The sequence below is a fragment of the Neodiprion lecontei genome, chromosome 6 (assembly GCF_021901455.1).
Source record: "Neodiprion lecontei isolate iyNeoLeco1 chromosome 6, iyNeoLeco1.1, whole genome shotgun sequence".
In the NCBI taxonomy this organism is placed as follows: Eukaryota; Metazoa; Arthropoda; class Insecta; order Hymenoptera; family Diprionidae; genus Neodiprion; species Neodiprion lecontei.
In genome coordinates, this window is record NC_060265.1 from 22,349,825 (window position 1) to 22,363,160 (window position 13,336).

The 13,336-nt window shown below is 45.9% G+C and overlaps 1 protein-coding gene across 1 annotated transcript in view; it reads left to right on the forward strand.

Annotated features, from left to right (window-relative positions):
* The first annotated feature begins 5,456 nt into the window (after positions 1 to 5,456).
* LOC107226660 (acetylcholine receptor subunit alpha-like 1) overlaps positions 5,457 to 13,336 on the forward strand; it is a 106,293-nt gene continuing 98,413 nt past the window's right edge. The window contains 1 exon segment of the mRNA XM_046743041.1: positions 5,457 to 5,679. Within this exon segment, the coding sequence (XP_046598997.1) occupies positions 5,654 to 5,679 (26 nt within the window). The 5' untranslated portion in view covers positions 5,457 to 5,653.

The window sequence follows — 13,336 nt, forward strand, 5'->3', positions numbered from 1 at the left end:
TTCTGAACGGTTTGCACCGCGTACCCGTGTAGAGTCTGCAGCTGCTGCATTCTTACTGCTGCACAGGTCCATTCAGCACGTTCACATACAGGGAACGTCTTGCAGCGGAAATGTCTGCCGCAGGCACAGCGTATTTTTCACCTTAGAGAACAGCGGGGTCGAAGATATCAGCTAGTAACGAAGGTCAGGTAGTGCAGAGGCGGCTTCAGGCACGTTGCGTGACTTTCTGCTCAATATCTCGTGCCACGTTGGAAAGGTTCTTGGGTGCAGCTCTTACAGAAAGGATCAATGCTGTGTGCTGCTGTTACATTTTAGGCTTTCGCGTTTCTTTCTTTCCATTTTTTCCCCCTCGGATACAACGTACCTCTCACCGCATTGAAGTAACACGAAATTAAAGGTGAAGCAGAAAAGTGAAATTATGAATTTTCGAATTTGTTTTAATGTGTATTCTCGTTTTCCGACAATTCAGTAAAATCTTGAGGATATTTACTCCGTCAACTTTCAATAGACGCGTGTTAATCACATATTGATGAACTGGTTTGCGGTTTGTTTTCTCTAACGTCTTTTCCGTTTGGTTCTCGTCCTTCATATTTTATCATTTTTCGTCCATTCGTTGGTGGTGTTTACGGTACTTAAACGTTCCCAGGATGCGATTCTTCTGAATGTGTTTCGCACGACGAGGAGCAGGAGTCGATTTTTCAAAATGCAGTGCTGCTCGGAGTTTTCCATAATTGAAATTCTCTCGAGTTAGGCTGGTATCCAATTCAACGGGAAGTACTTTCAATTAACAATGTGAGCCTCTCGAGCGGTATTCGTAATCACAGAGTCACCAGAATGATCCGGGAATCAATTCTGTTTAGATTTGTGACGCAATCACGGGACGGTTTAAGGGCTGCTTGCGAGACGTACGTTTGGCTTGGACGTCTTCATTTTGTTCCAAGTTTCAGGGCACTTAGTTTTGACGAATGGAGGTATTATACCGGATGCCATGCCGTGAAACGAGGAACCGAACCGGGACGATTCACTATCTTAACGAGACGTGGGCGCAAGGCTTTGAACTCCGTTGCGAGATTGAAGATAATACGAGGCGAAAAGCTTATTGCTCCGATATAGAATAGGCGACGATTTGTTTTTTTTTTTTTTTTTTATAGTCAGAGTAAAGTTGTCGATCTACTCCTTTGAACCTGCGACTGAAATAAAATTCCTGAAAGAGCAACTCTTACGAGAAAGCTTGCGTGTGCCGAGCGAAGTGCAGAAGTGGGACTGGCAAGCTGGATTAGGGTTCTTGGAGGCTGAAGTTTTGGGATAGGCATTGGCAAATGCGCGGGATGTCACGCACAAGTGCAAGTACGTTTATCAGTGGCGGTTCACCGACACTTGCAAACTTGCACTACGTAGAGCGTAAGCATCGGGTTCGCCGTGGGTTGCGACTGGTGCCGGAGGAGAGGGAGACGGATGGAGTGATGATGAGAGACCGGGACGAAGAAGGGGTGAGAGACAGCGGCGTGGAGGTGCCACGCATGGCGGAACTCAGCGGCGCATTTGCATCCACGATTGCCGCCCTCTTTAATCCCTCTATTTATCCACTGCATCCACTCGAACCCCAAAACCAAACCTCCTCTTCCTGCAGCGACGGTGGCCCGGATTCGCTGACCTCACTTCTGTTCCGTTTAACTCCGGTTATTCTTCAACCTCAACTTCAACCGCAGCAACGTATCTTGGCCTTAAGTCAGCCGCGGAATTTCATCCTCATACCTACCTTCGTTGCATCTCTCTGTAATAGTGCTCCGTTTTTCATCCGTATACAACCGAGCTGGAGTATTACTACCTCAGAAACAAACTATTATAGTTCAGGGAATGGATAGAATTTCCTTGCGTAAACTTCGACACGCATTCTACCCTCGGGATTCCTGAAACTCTGGTGTTCACGGTTCAAGATCGTTGAAATATTTCAGTCATTGCCCAGCAACGATTTGCGATAAGCATTTCTTGTAAATGATCCAGCACTGATTTATTCACAGTACGGGTATATCGCTTGAAGGATACTATCCAGATAAACGGCGAGTTCCAAGAAATCGGGGCAAATTAAATGGAGGGATTTCATTTCTCCTGTTTTAATTAAAACTAGGAAGTTGAGCGTTCTCTAAAATGTACAGTTATTTTCCGGACGGCTATACTAATCGTTAAGCTAATGACCACTTGAATTATCACACGCTTCTGGCGAACAAGAGGATCTACAGCAACAAGTAGAGATTCACTTTGCTAAGGTACAAAGATTACGAAAACAATTTCGTGCAGTTCTAAAAAAGCCGCTCAGGGTAACAAAGACCGATGAATTCCGAAAATTTGAAGTTACGCCAAACTTCATTTCACGTCAGGCTTCGGGCGTTTGATGCCGAGTTTCTTTTTCTCTTCAGAACTCGCATTGGAGCTTGGTTTATATCTCGCGCTTGACTTTTGGTAACGCGGTGAGTTCGTCGTAGAGGCAGGGAATTTCGGCCCAAAATCGGATTACGATTCTTTTTCCCCAAGATATATGAATCGAGGATACCGGTGAGATCTGGATCAATTGAACCACGCCCGTGGCCACGGTGGTCTTACGTTTCCAAAGCCAGAGTATCGGATGCGTTGCGAGGTCCTGCTATCCGATAAGAGGCAAAGGTCTGTTTGCAAAGCTCGTTCTGGGTACCGTAAGTGTTCAGCCTTCCCGTTAAAGTAACCCTAATAACTTGGATCTTGAACCGCAATGTCGGGAAATCTAGCTGGCCAAATGTTTGTTCTTCCGCGATAGCTATCTTCGCACAAAATTTATCTGTTCACACTTCGAGTCGCGCGGAGTGAGACACTCGTGTACAAAAATTGCGCACCCATGGACAAAATCCACCGCTTGCATTATAATACCGTACCTGCATGAAATATATATACAATCGTAAAGACGCACGACCGTGGAAGATGCTTCTGGCACTGGTCGACGGAGTTTCTTTGTTCCTTTTTTTCTCCGCCTCGTAATCCGTAAAAATCCTTAACACGTATGCCATGTCTTTGCGGTCGAGTGCCTGCCGTAGTTATGACTTTTCTTGTGATCCGTTGAATAATGTCTAGAGCTTTTTTTCTCCCCGACACCGAAGGAAAGACGGGAGAAAAGTACCTTGACTCACCTCTTGGGCGTCCGTCTTCTTCATGCATGTAATATATACAACCCACACTCGCGGAAATTTACAAGTTGAGTTCCATTTCAATGTTGTCTACTAAAATTTCAAAGCGTTTCGTACGAGGTTATACGCCTACGGTCGCAACTGTTTCTGTCTGTCAATTCAGGCGACACCGGGTGAAAAGGACAGTCGTCGCGATAAAAGTATGAAAGTTTTACGGTAGAACGTTTGATCCAGTGATCCAGTAAAATTGATTAAATTATTCTTAGAATATTAAGTGGGCTATAGTCTGTAAGTACAGTGTCTATGGAATTCAATATTGTCTCAACCTTTCGGCGTGGTTTTCCAGAGACTTTTTGCCCACCTTTTTCCTTGGCAAACCAAACTTCTTTACCTATGTGGTTAGCTTCCACTGATAATGATAATAAGCGAGGTGGAGCGATCAGAAATAAAACAAAAGCCCTCAGACACTCGGTACCTTTTTCCCAAGTTAAGTTGATTGAAACTAATTTGCTGATGAAGTAATTGAGAATGAAACTCACGAGCTGTTTGTTGAAAGTATCAAGGAGCGGACCACGAGTACCTCACTTGATTATATTATCTCGTGAAAATACAAGTGAAATGAAACAGTTCTAAATAACGGCACGCCTTATCTCTATGACGTATAATTAGGTAACATGGTTAATTGCTGAAGTTCAACAAGTTTTCGGTTGAATGGATGGTGAAAAAATAACCGAGAGCTGACAGCTATCGCGTTGTGGGACGGAAGCAGCAAAACAAAGTTGAAACTAAGCCTAACCAGGGTAATTGCGGGTTCCACTCCGAGGGGTTATGCGCGAAGCATGAATATCTGTATGGATTCGTGATAAATTGGCCTATTCTATTCTCGAGAGGAACGGTTTTCGGGCAAATTCCTATATCTCTGTTCATGCGTAGGAGGGAGAGAGCAGCGGAGAAACGCCCGAGTCTCCAGGGCATGGGCGAAGTTCTCCACCCCCAGGATAGCGGCAGTGGCAGCGACAGCCAAAGCAGCAGCAGCAGCAGCAACAGCGACGCCGGCAAGGGCACGGCATCAGCATTGGAAGCAGCAGCAGCAGCACCATCAGCACCATAAGCAGCAGCGGCATTCCGGCGACCCTGTTCAGCACCCTCTGACGAGCCGACCTCGCACCACCCTTGTCAGTATCGACTGGGGTTGGGAGGGAGGCTCGGGCGTGCTCGGACGGGGTCGTGACTCGTCGTGAGCCGTCGCGACGTCTCGCGTCGGGGCTTCCACATGGTTTGGTATTGGCTCCCAGGGCGCAGGGTGGTTGTGCGGCGGGGCTGCGTCTACGTTCAGGCGGGGATGCTGGAGCGCTGGAGCCGTGGAGCGCTAGTGCCAAGGAGGCTGGTGGTTTGGTCGTTTGGCCGTTTGGTCGTTGTTTCGCCTTTTCCGCATCCGTTAATTCGCTTATCCAGCGCCGACCCCCCTCCCCTAACTTCTCCGTTTATGTTAAAGGCGTGAAAAACGAGAGGCTGACGGAACGTGCGTGGATGTGTTGGGAGTGTCCGTTTTTCGCGCCGTCCAAGGGAAAGGCTGGTACAGTGTTTCCGTCGCCGTCGAAACTTTGACTGATTGTGAATATTCTTACCGAGAGATAGCTGACAACCGTAACACACGTCGCGAACCTTCGCGAAATAAATCCTGAAATTAGTGCCAACCGCAATCCGGGTCGACAACGTTAAGTGATCATATTGTGCCGGAGGTTATCGGTTGGTTATCCGTTGCGACTTCTGTGTGCGCGATCGGAAACCGCATCACCGATACCGTGTAGCAGTGTTGATTGTTTTCCTAACCTGGTTATAACCCAGGAGAAGTGTGCTTGCGCATCAGGGGGTGACATTAGACGAGCATATCATCGTTCGAGATTCTCGAAGTACAAGCATTTCGAGAAGAAGAATCCCGATTACGGATATTCGGGACGTGAATCGAGTACTCGAGTGCGGTGCGGTTTTAAATGTAATTTGGATAATCTTGGTCGAATATTTATTCAACAAGTAACCGTGAGGAAATCAACTCTGCGATCCGAAATTTTTGCAGGAATCGGAACTTGGACGTGGCAGCGGGCGATCTCAATTTGAAAATCAGTTGATCAACAACGATAGACAGTGATCGGCAGTGCACCATGCCAAAGATACGCGTCGATTCGAGGGTGCCGCAGTACACGCTGTGGTAGCAAACAGTTTAGTGCTGGGGCTTCCGGGCGCCGTGGTGGTATTTTTACCCTGAAAGTGTGGCCGGGCGGTGGCGGGGGTGGTGGAGGGCGTGGAGGACAGTGCAGAAGGAGAGCGAGGACGACGAGGTTACAGGGGGAACAAAGTCGTAGGGATGTGTGGTCATTGGAGGAGAGGGCTGCGAACTGCTAATATTACCTTGGCGAGGAGCACGAAACCGTGCCCACCCCAAAGGACTCCGGGGGTTCGGTAGCTCACCACTGGCAATTCCTCGACGCCCGCGGGCAATGTGCCCACCCGTCGGGGACACACCGTAAGTAAAAGTCCCGTCTCACTCTTCTTTAACGCGAGCCTTTTTCCTTTTCTCCCTCTCTCTCTCTCTCGCTTTCTCTTTTTCTTTTCGTTTTTGTTTCCCCCCGTTTGCGTTTCCCTCGAGGAATCACTCCGGCTTTTAAAACTTGGCTTCCGATGCGAGAGACCGAAGGGCAACGTAGTGCAACCGTGCAGCTATTGCTCAGGGTATTCTAGTCGACGAGGAATCCCTCTGTCCTGTCATTGTCACCCTCGTCCCTTTGTTCGATGCTGAGTCAAGCGTTCCACAGTCTTCGTTGTTGACCCACCCTCTCCTCTTGTGTTCAAACTTCGACACGTGAACTTCGTCGTTCAAGTTTACGGTGGGATTAATAAGTAATAATCGAAATGGTCACAAAACGAAATTGAATCGGTTGGAATAAGCGTTTCCAGGAACAAGAATACGATATCACTCGTCGTGCTGGTTGAGGAATGTTCACCGAAGGATAATGGAGGTTATGACCATTGTGTCGCGTTTAACGGGCAAGGTGGTCTCCTTTACGGAAGTGTACCTAAACTTCGCAGCTGTATGGCGGAGAGAAGTTGTTCGTTTAAAACGATTCCGTTATCTAGCTTCGTTGAGCACAAAAGATCCAAGCGCCCTTTTCCGCCTTACTTACTGTATATTCTAGCTAAACAGCCTCAACCTTTGCATCTAGTTACCAACGACCTTACTTTGCCCCTAAAGTAATTCATTATTTATGAAAAACATGTCGAGTCTCTCTCGAGCCAAGGAGACCTCGAGGCTGCGCAGCTAATCGAGAGTCAAATGGAGGCCGTTTTGTTTCAACCTTCAAATGAATGTTGTCTGTTTTTGCCATCTATTTGCATTCCCCAACGATAATAAAACTATCTTCAACCCCGATGAAGGATCCACGTCCGACAAGAAACTGTCAAAGCAAGGCCATCGAGTCACTTCATCGATTCCATTGGGGCGGGTAGTTTTTCGTCAATTGAAAGTTTGCGGCGTGCACGTTGAGAGGATAAACGTGAGTCGCTCAGTATGTGATATTTGTCATCGGTCGCAGGGACTCAGACATGATTATTTTCTCATTTGACCCTTTCACGGTCGAACGTGGGCACACGACCTCTTCGTTTTGTCTTTTTACCTCTCACCGTCAGCCACTTTTCTACCATGGCAATTTGTCGAAAGTCTCGTACAGTGGCCAAGCCCAAAACCCGCGCTGTTGAATCAGATCGATCAGCGGGAAAGAGGCAAATGAATCTCCTTCTTCTTCTATCTGTACTTGAAAGTATCGAAGGAGCTTTTAATTGGACCCTCAGGGGAAAATAACGGAGCATGTTCATTTCTTTGGCGCAGTTACATTTCAGCCGGAGGGGGAGAGATACGAACAAGTGGAAAAATGGGCCGGAGGCTGGGGCTGGATTCGGCAGAGTCGTAAGAAACTTAAAAAGGAACCAGGGCGTTAAAGCTTTTTCCCTACTCTGCGGGAGCGTTTTTTGTAGGTGTAAAAATATTGACTGCTTGAAATTCGTTGGTCTAAGAAGGAGCCAAAGAATTGCATCCCTCTTCCACCCACTGAGTCTTGAATTAATTTCTGTCAATGGTATTGTTCTCATTCGTAGCAGAAGCGTGACACGTTCCCTACTCGAAGAGATGAACCGAGGCCGTTAGGGCGCAGGTGCAGGCGATTGTTCCAGGGCGAACAAACTGCCGCTGCATTGTTTGTAAACAAAGTTCGCTGACCCCGAGAACTCGGCGATTGTGTAGGTGTCACGGAAATGCGCAGAGGTGCGGCACCGTGGTTGTTATCGCGGCTGCAGGGATATAGTGGATGCAAAATAGCAAGAAAGGTGGGTGGTGGATGCGCAGTCACCCGTTTTACATTCAGCCGAGCCAGGGGCCGCTGAATATCCTTCGTTAAAAATACGAGCTTCGGCTTGACGCAAATTAAACCAGTCGCATACGACCAACGGGTTTGTGCGATAACTGTTCGGGATCCTGTACGTCGGAATAGACCCTGATTATGACACTTGATGTAACGTATCCCAAAGGAAGCCCGCGATACTTGGACATCTGCATTTCGATCAATAGAGTGAATTTAATGAGGTTCTTCTATCTAGTAACCTCGGTTATTTTTCAATCCACCTTTTCAATACCCCAGCCGGTGATCAAAGGCAAGCAATTATTCTCATCGGTGAAAAAGATAACTCGTATGCCAGCTATTAAAGTCGATGAGTTCCGAGCCCGTTAATCAAAGTTGGGGAATTTTATCCTCGATAAACAATCATTCCCTTCATCCATTTACGACCAAAAGTTAAGAATTGCCGTAGAGCTGAAAACAGCGCGAAGTTAACTCGTCCCCATTCTGCTCAGCAGGGCTCAGTTTAGTATCGTACAATACGACTACGTATGACTTATTTATTACGGTTATGTCTTCCTTGTTTGTTCCGAGCATTTGAAGTATCGCGTCGAAAGACTGGGGACATCAAATTGTCGTCTCTGTTTAACGACTGATCCGGTTGATTATACGAGTGAGAGTGAAGCCCGCGGAGACGGATTCATGTGTGGAGGTAAAAAAATCCTACGGGTGGGACAGTGTTCGAAAAAATTTCATCCGAGCACTGATCAGGACCGATCTGCACCTGCAAGCTTCAGTAGCGCATTTCACGACTCTGACGAAACTGTATTAAACTCATCTTGTTCATATCTCGGACCCTCGGAAAAAGCCCTGGATTTAGTGCTGTTGGCCAAACTATACGTGTAGTTCCACATCTGATAAAATGTCCTCTATTGTTAGAACTTGTTTTACTTCTTGCCCCGTCTATTCAGCGTAGGGAACTGTCCAAACCATTGAACGTTACCGACATGAACGTAGCTTAGAGAAGCTAATTATCGGGAGCTTGCTGATGAGTAGAAGGGGTTGGTCAAGTTACGATGTCAACTGGGGTAGATCGCTGCCTTTGTGCTTTTGATCTTTGACCGACCCCGATTCTTGCGACACCAACATGCGTCTGGCAGCAGGGTTCATCGTCTTCGCTGTGTAATACATACTTGTTTATTCTTCCCTTCACAATTCGCTGCAGATGTTGTTTTGGTATATATGTTTTTGAATATTCATGCATTTCTGCACCGTATAGAGTCGGTCTCGTCTCTGGGAACATCAATAATTCATAATCCGCACACATGATCTGATTTATTCTTAATCCATTTGCAAATCGTGCCCACCTACTAACGTGATAATGAAATATTTCACCAGACAATAAAAGTCCTCTCATCCATTCAACCGAAAGTCTACAGGCAAATAATTGTCAACGATATCTTTATCCCCTCGTTTATGTGACCTCGTGACGAATGGCCAAGCACTCTCAATATCGCAATTCAATCTGTACTGATATCAAAAATTGATTAAATATAGTACGGTCTGTATTGTTTAAGTGAATATTACTTACGTTGGTAATACCTACGTAAAAATTTTATGACCCAATTATTTGCTCAGGTTGAAGTTTCCACACTTAAAAATTCTGCGAATATTTTTCCACGAGCCGAAAGAAGGATCGAATAAAGGTCGATACCGAAAAGTAGGTTGAAAATAATTTCCCATTATCTTCTGACAAGGGGTTTCTATTGTCGGTTTTACGACGGTGAACTTTCTGTCCGGGTGTCGCCTGCCTGGCGCGTAGCAATTGGACCAAACGAGCTTAAATAATAGAATGCGTCCCTAGAATTCGTGGGGCGGTGGCGTGGCAAACAGAAACGTTAAAGGGTGGGACCTCGAAGCGCAGGAAATTCCAAGACATCGAGTGAAATAAAAATGAAAACGTCGGCTGGAGCCAGAAGCGTTCCGTTACGGAAACACGTCGTTACGTCACGCGTTCGAGTTTCGAAGGGCATGTAATATGTATGTATAGCCTTGCGCAAGCGGCCTCCCGATCTCAAGAGTAGAATTGTCAAACTTTACCGTTCTTTGGCTCGTTAAGTAGACAGGGACATTTTTTCGCCGAATGACATGCTCGAGCAGACGTAACGAGCACATTGGATGTTAGAAAATTATGCGACACGACATTGGTACGGTAAATTACAAATTCAGCAAATGATTATCCCTTCGGTCGAGTAAACGAGAAAAAAGTTTATAACTGAGGGGACGATCGACTTTGAAACTACTTGTAATTAATGAATCATCACAATTGCTCTCCTCCATTGCAGCCTGTGTGATTTTTTTTTTTTTGTTTTTTTTTCAAACAACAACTATACAGTATTCTTCTGATTCTAATTATTCCATCAACTTTGAAGGCAAGAAAGCTGATATTCGAAAGACTGAGGGATCCCTTTACACGTGAATAAAGCACGTTTTATAAATTGAGACTGGATAACGATACCTATACCTATACGGAAAATCGCAGCGGTTAGACCGTGGGCGTTGGAAATCTAACGTTGGTAAATTCGCGAGGATAGAATTTGCCGGGCAATGTGATAGTACGAGCCGCAGTGACGCTGACTTCTGCTTACCCAGATAAGCGTTTGATTTTTCTGTTATTCACCAATTTTTCGCATTATTCCGATGTGATCGCAATGCGAATATCTCAGGGGCAAATACCGGGAACGAGCAAAGTGAATACCTTGATCTATAAAGGCGTTCGTTGTCTCAAAGTATTTCGGTCCTACAATCAAGCAGCTTATACCGCATCGATTCACCTCTCGGATTTCGTTTCAGAAGCTCAAAGCTAAGGTTCAAGGAAAAAGCTGAATAGTCTATTTGTGTACGGTAAAATATAATTCACCCCTAGTGATCCGGTTACACTTTATACCCTGCAGGTTGAACGCGCCGCTGTGTATATTCAGAGTCAACAAGTCTCGAGCTGTATAATTGGAAATGAAACACAGAGCAGGGGTAGAATTTTCCCGGTAGTCGTAATCTCCGTCCTTTTCGACGTTATTAAATCCGTGCTGCCCGTGTCACAATTTCATTGACACCGATGATTATTAATTTCTGTTGAAATTCAATTGTCCGGTGGACGGGATCGATACCAGGCACGTATCGGTCGGACTCGCGCGCTTCGCGTAAACGCCACGTGCCTTGTTCTCAGTGCCCGGACCATGTCGACAAACGTCACTCATCTCAACTCCGTGCAAGCTCTTATCGGACCGGCGCAACACCAGATGCCATACACGTCGTTCCGGCTTCAACGCGGCATACGCTTGCCGTTTTATAACCGCCTTAGGGAAGTGCAGCCCGGCACTTTTACCTTCGGGAAAAGTCTCTGTGTGTCAATGTGTAGCAAACACGGTAATTCGCAGCACAGCGCGCCTCGCGTTCGAGTAAGTTGCCGCGGTTTATGCAGCTTTTTTCCGGCGAGTTTTCAGCTTCGGGAGTGAAGTACAGAGCGGATATACAGAAGGAACGTGAGCTTCGAAACGCTGCGTATTCCCCGGACGAAACCACGTCCCTCTCGAATTGATGATGCGATTTCCCTTGATCAGGGAATTTCCTGCCCTTCAATACGAGCACCGGCAACACTTTATTTCGCCGGAGGATCCAAACCGCATTGCGCCAGAGGTATGGGCACGCTTGCGAACGGATTCAAACGGCAACCCCAATCAAAACTATGCTCCGACGCTTCCGAGCCCGGAAACGTACAGCTCGTGCCAAAACGCAAGGCTGTTCAACTGGGTCACCAATACTGTATTCACGGCCGCAACCTGAACCGTCCACTAATTAATCTCACATCCGGAATTGTAACGTTTCTTCAAACCTCCGAGGCGCCGGTACAATTATTTGGCAAGAGCTATAAAAATTCGCACAACTGAAGTGAACCCGGTAAGGTCGCATAATTCTATAATTCATTATCTAACCAATCCATCGCCAATTTTCATACACAATAAATCAGTACATATTCAATAATATTACGCGGTAAGGACCGTATTTCAACTGGTATTTGAGGATTGATTGGAGAGGCGAAGGCATTATGAGAATTCCCCCCCAACTTGATATCGACGCGAGAACAGAATTTCGGCAGCTTTATATACCTAACGTGAAATTATTGCTCTCTGATACATTTTGTTCGAAATATGTATATATACGCGACGAACTGGTACATACCGTTTCAATCACTCGACTCGGGCTGTAATTGCTTGTTAAAAATATCCGCAGCACGGGTCAAACCAAAGGAGTTAATACGGGTGCAATCTATACCGGAGAAAATATATATTTCATGATTTATTGTGAATCATAAGAATATATTATAGCATGTATAGGACGGAGTTATTTCCAGTGGTGTTTCGAGTTAAGTCTGGTGGCAGTGGTGGCCGCGTCCTGCGGCGAGAAGAGGCAATTTGGCGCGAGGGTTCTTCTCAACAAGGAAACACTTTCGAGTCACTATAATTCATCCAGGACTTGGGACTATGACACTCAATGAAGCGTCGTTGAATTCGCTGTCAGTTTCTTCCCGTTTCTCCACAGCGAAGAAAAAAATCTCACACAGTTTTGAAAAGATAGAAAAAATGTTCAGCCCTACCTTGCTGTTACGAACCGGGTAAAATCGATAGTTTCGTCAATTAAACGTCTCCTATCTTGATAAAAAAAAATTTGATTTTTGCCCCGATTGCGAGTAATTGATTCGCGTTCGCATAGTAACGCGAATGAGACTTTTGGCTTCAGAAGTTTGGAACACGCGGAGTCCTTGCACCGTGTAGATTTGCATCGACTTAAATTAGGTACGCCTATCCGAGCTAACGTAAGTTGTTCCGTATAATAGTAATAACAACAGAGTTGGAAATCATTAATCATTCTGATTGCTGCGGTAGAGATATATCACACACGTGCTGCGTAAAATCTCAACAGTCCGACACTTTAAACGCAAATCGTTTTTTATACCTGCGGTAGAACTTGACGAGCCATAAATCCTGAACGTTTAGAAAAGCAATTTAAAAGTTTAACAGCCCCGCTATACTCAGCAAGCGTGGAAAAATTAACTTTCACCTAGTTTTTGATTTATACCGAAGGTTTGACCGGCCATGCGTTACGCCTGACCGGTTTATTTGGCTTCTGTTTTATTCATTCCATTTGCAACATTGTTTGCCAACCCTTCCAGGTTGAACATTGGTTTCAATGAGTTTCTCCCCGCGGCCGAATAGCAACCGTCAGTACATGATAACACGAAAACACTGTCCCCGTTGGTGCACTTTGCACCCGCATACTTTGATCTTTAGTATCACGGCGGCGACGGACTCGAATTGGTGAGCGCACGAGGGAGTCGGGTTCGTTTACTTTTCTTTTTTAATTTCATTGAAAGGATGCTCGCCTGAACGGGTAGATATGTACCACCGCTTCGCCCCTGCGGGAAATAATGCAGGAACGGAAAAGTTGCCGAATTCGTAGGAAACTTTACCTTCCAAGGAACTTAAAACGTGACATCGATCGGCCAACATTTCGTGTTCTGAAATTACTTGAAAAAGGGCATTGTCCTTCTCTACGTCAGGCTCGAAAGCTTGAGTACGTCTGCTCGTGCCAAAGAGTGTTCCGTCTCCAACTGCCTCCGTAATCCTTCGAACGATCTACCCCGCCAAAACACAATTTCGAAAATCAGTCAAAATCCCATTGCACATTTCTTTCGTCAGTGTGTCAAATGAATGTTGGTAAATCCGTGCACTGTCCTTG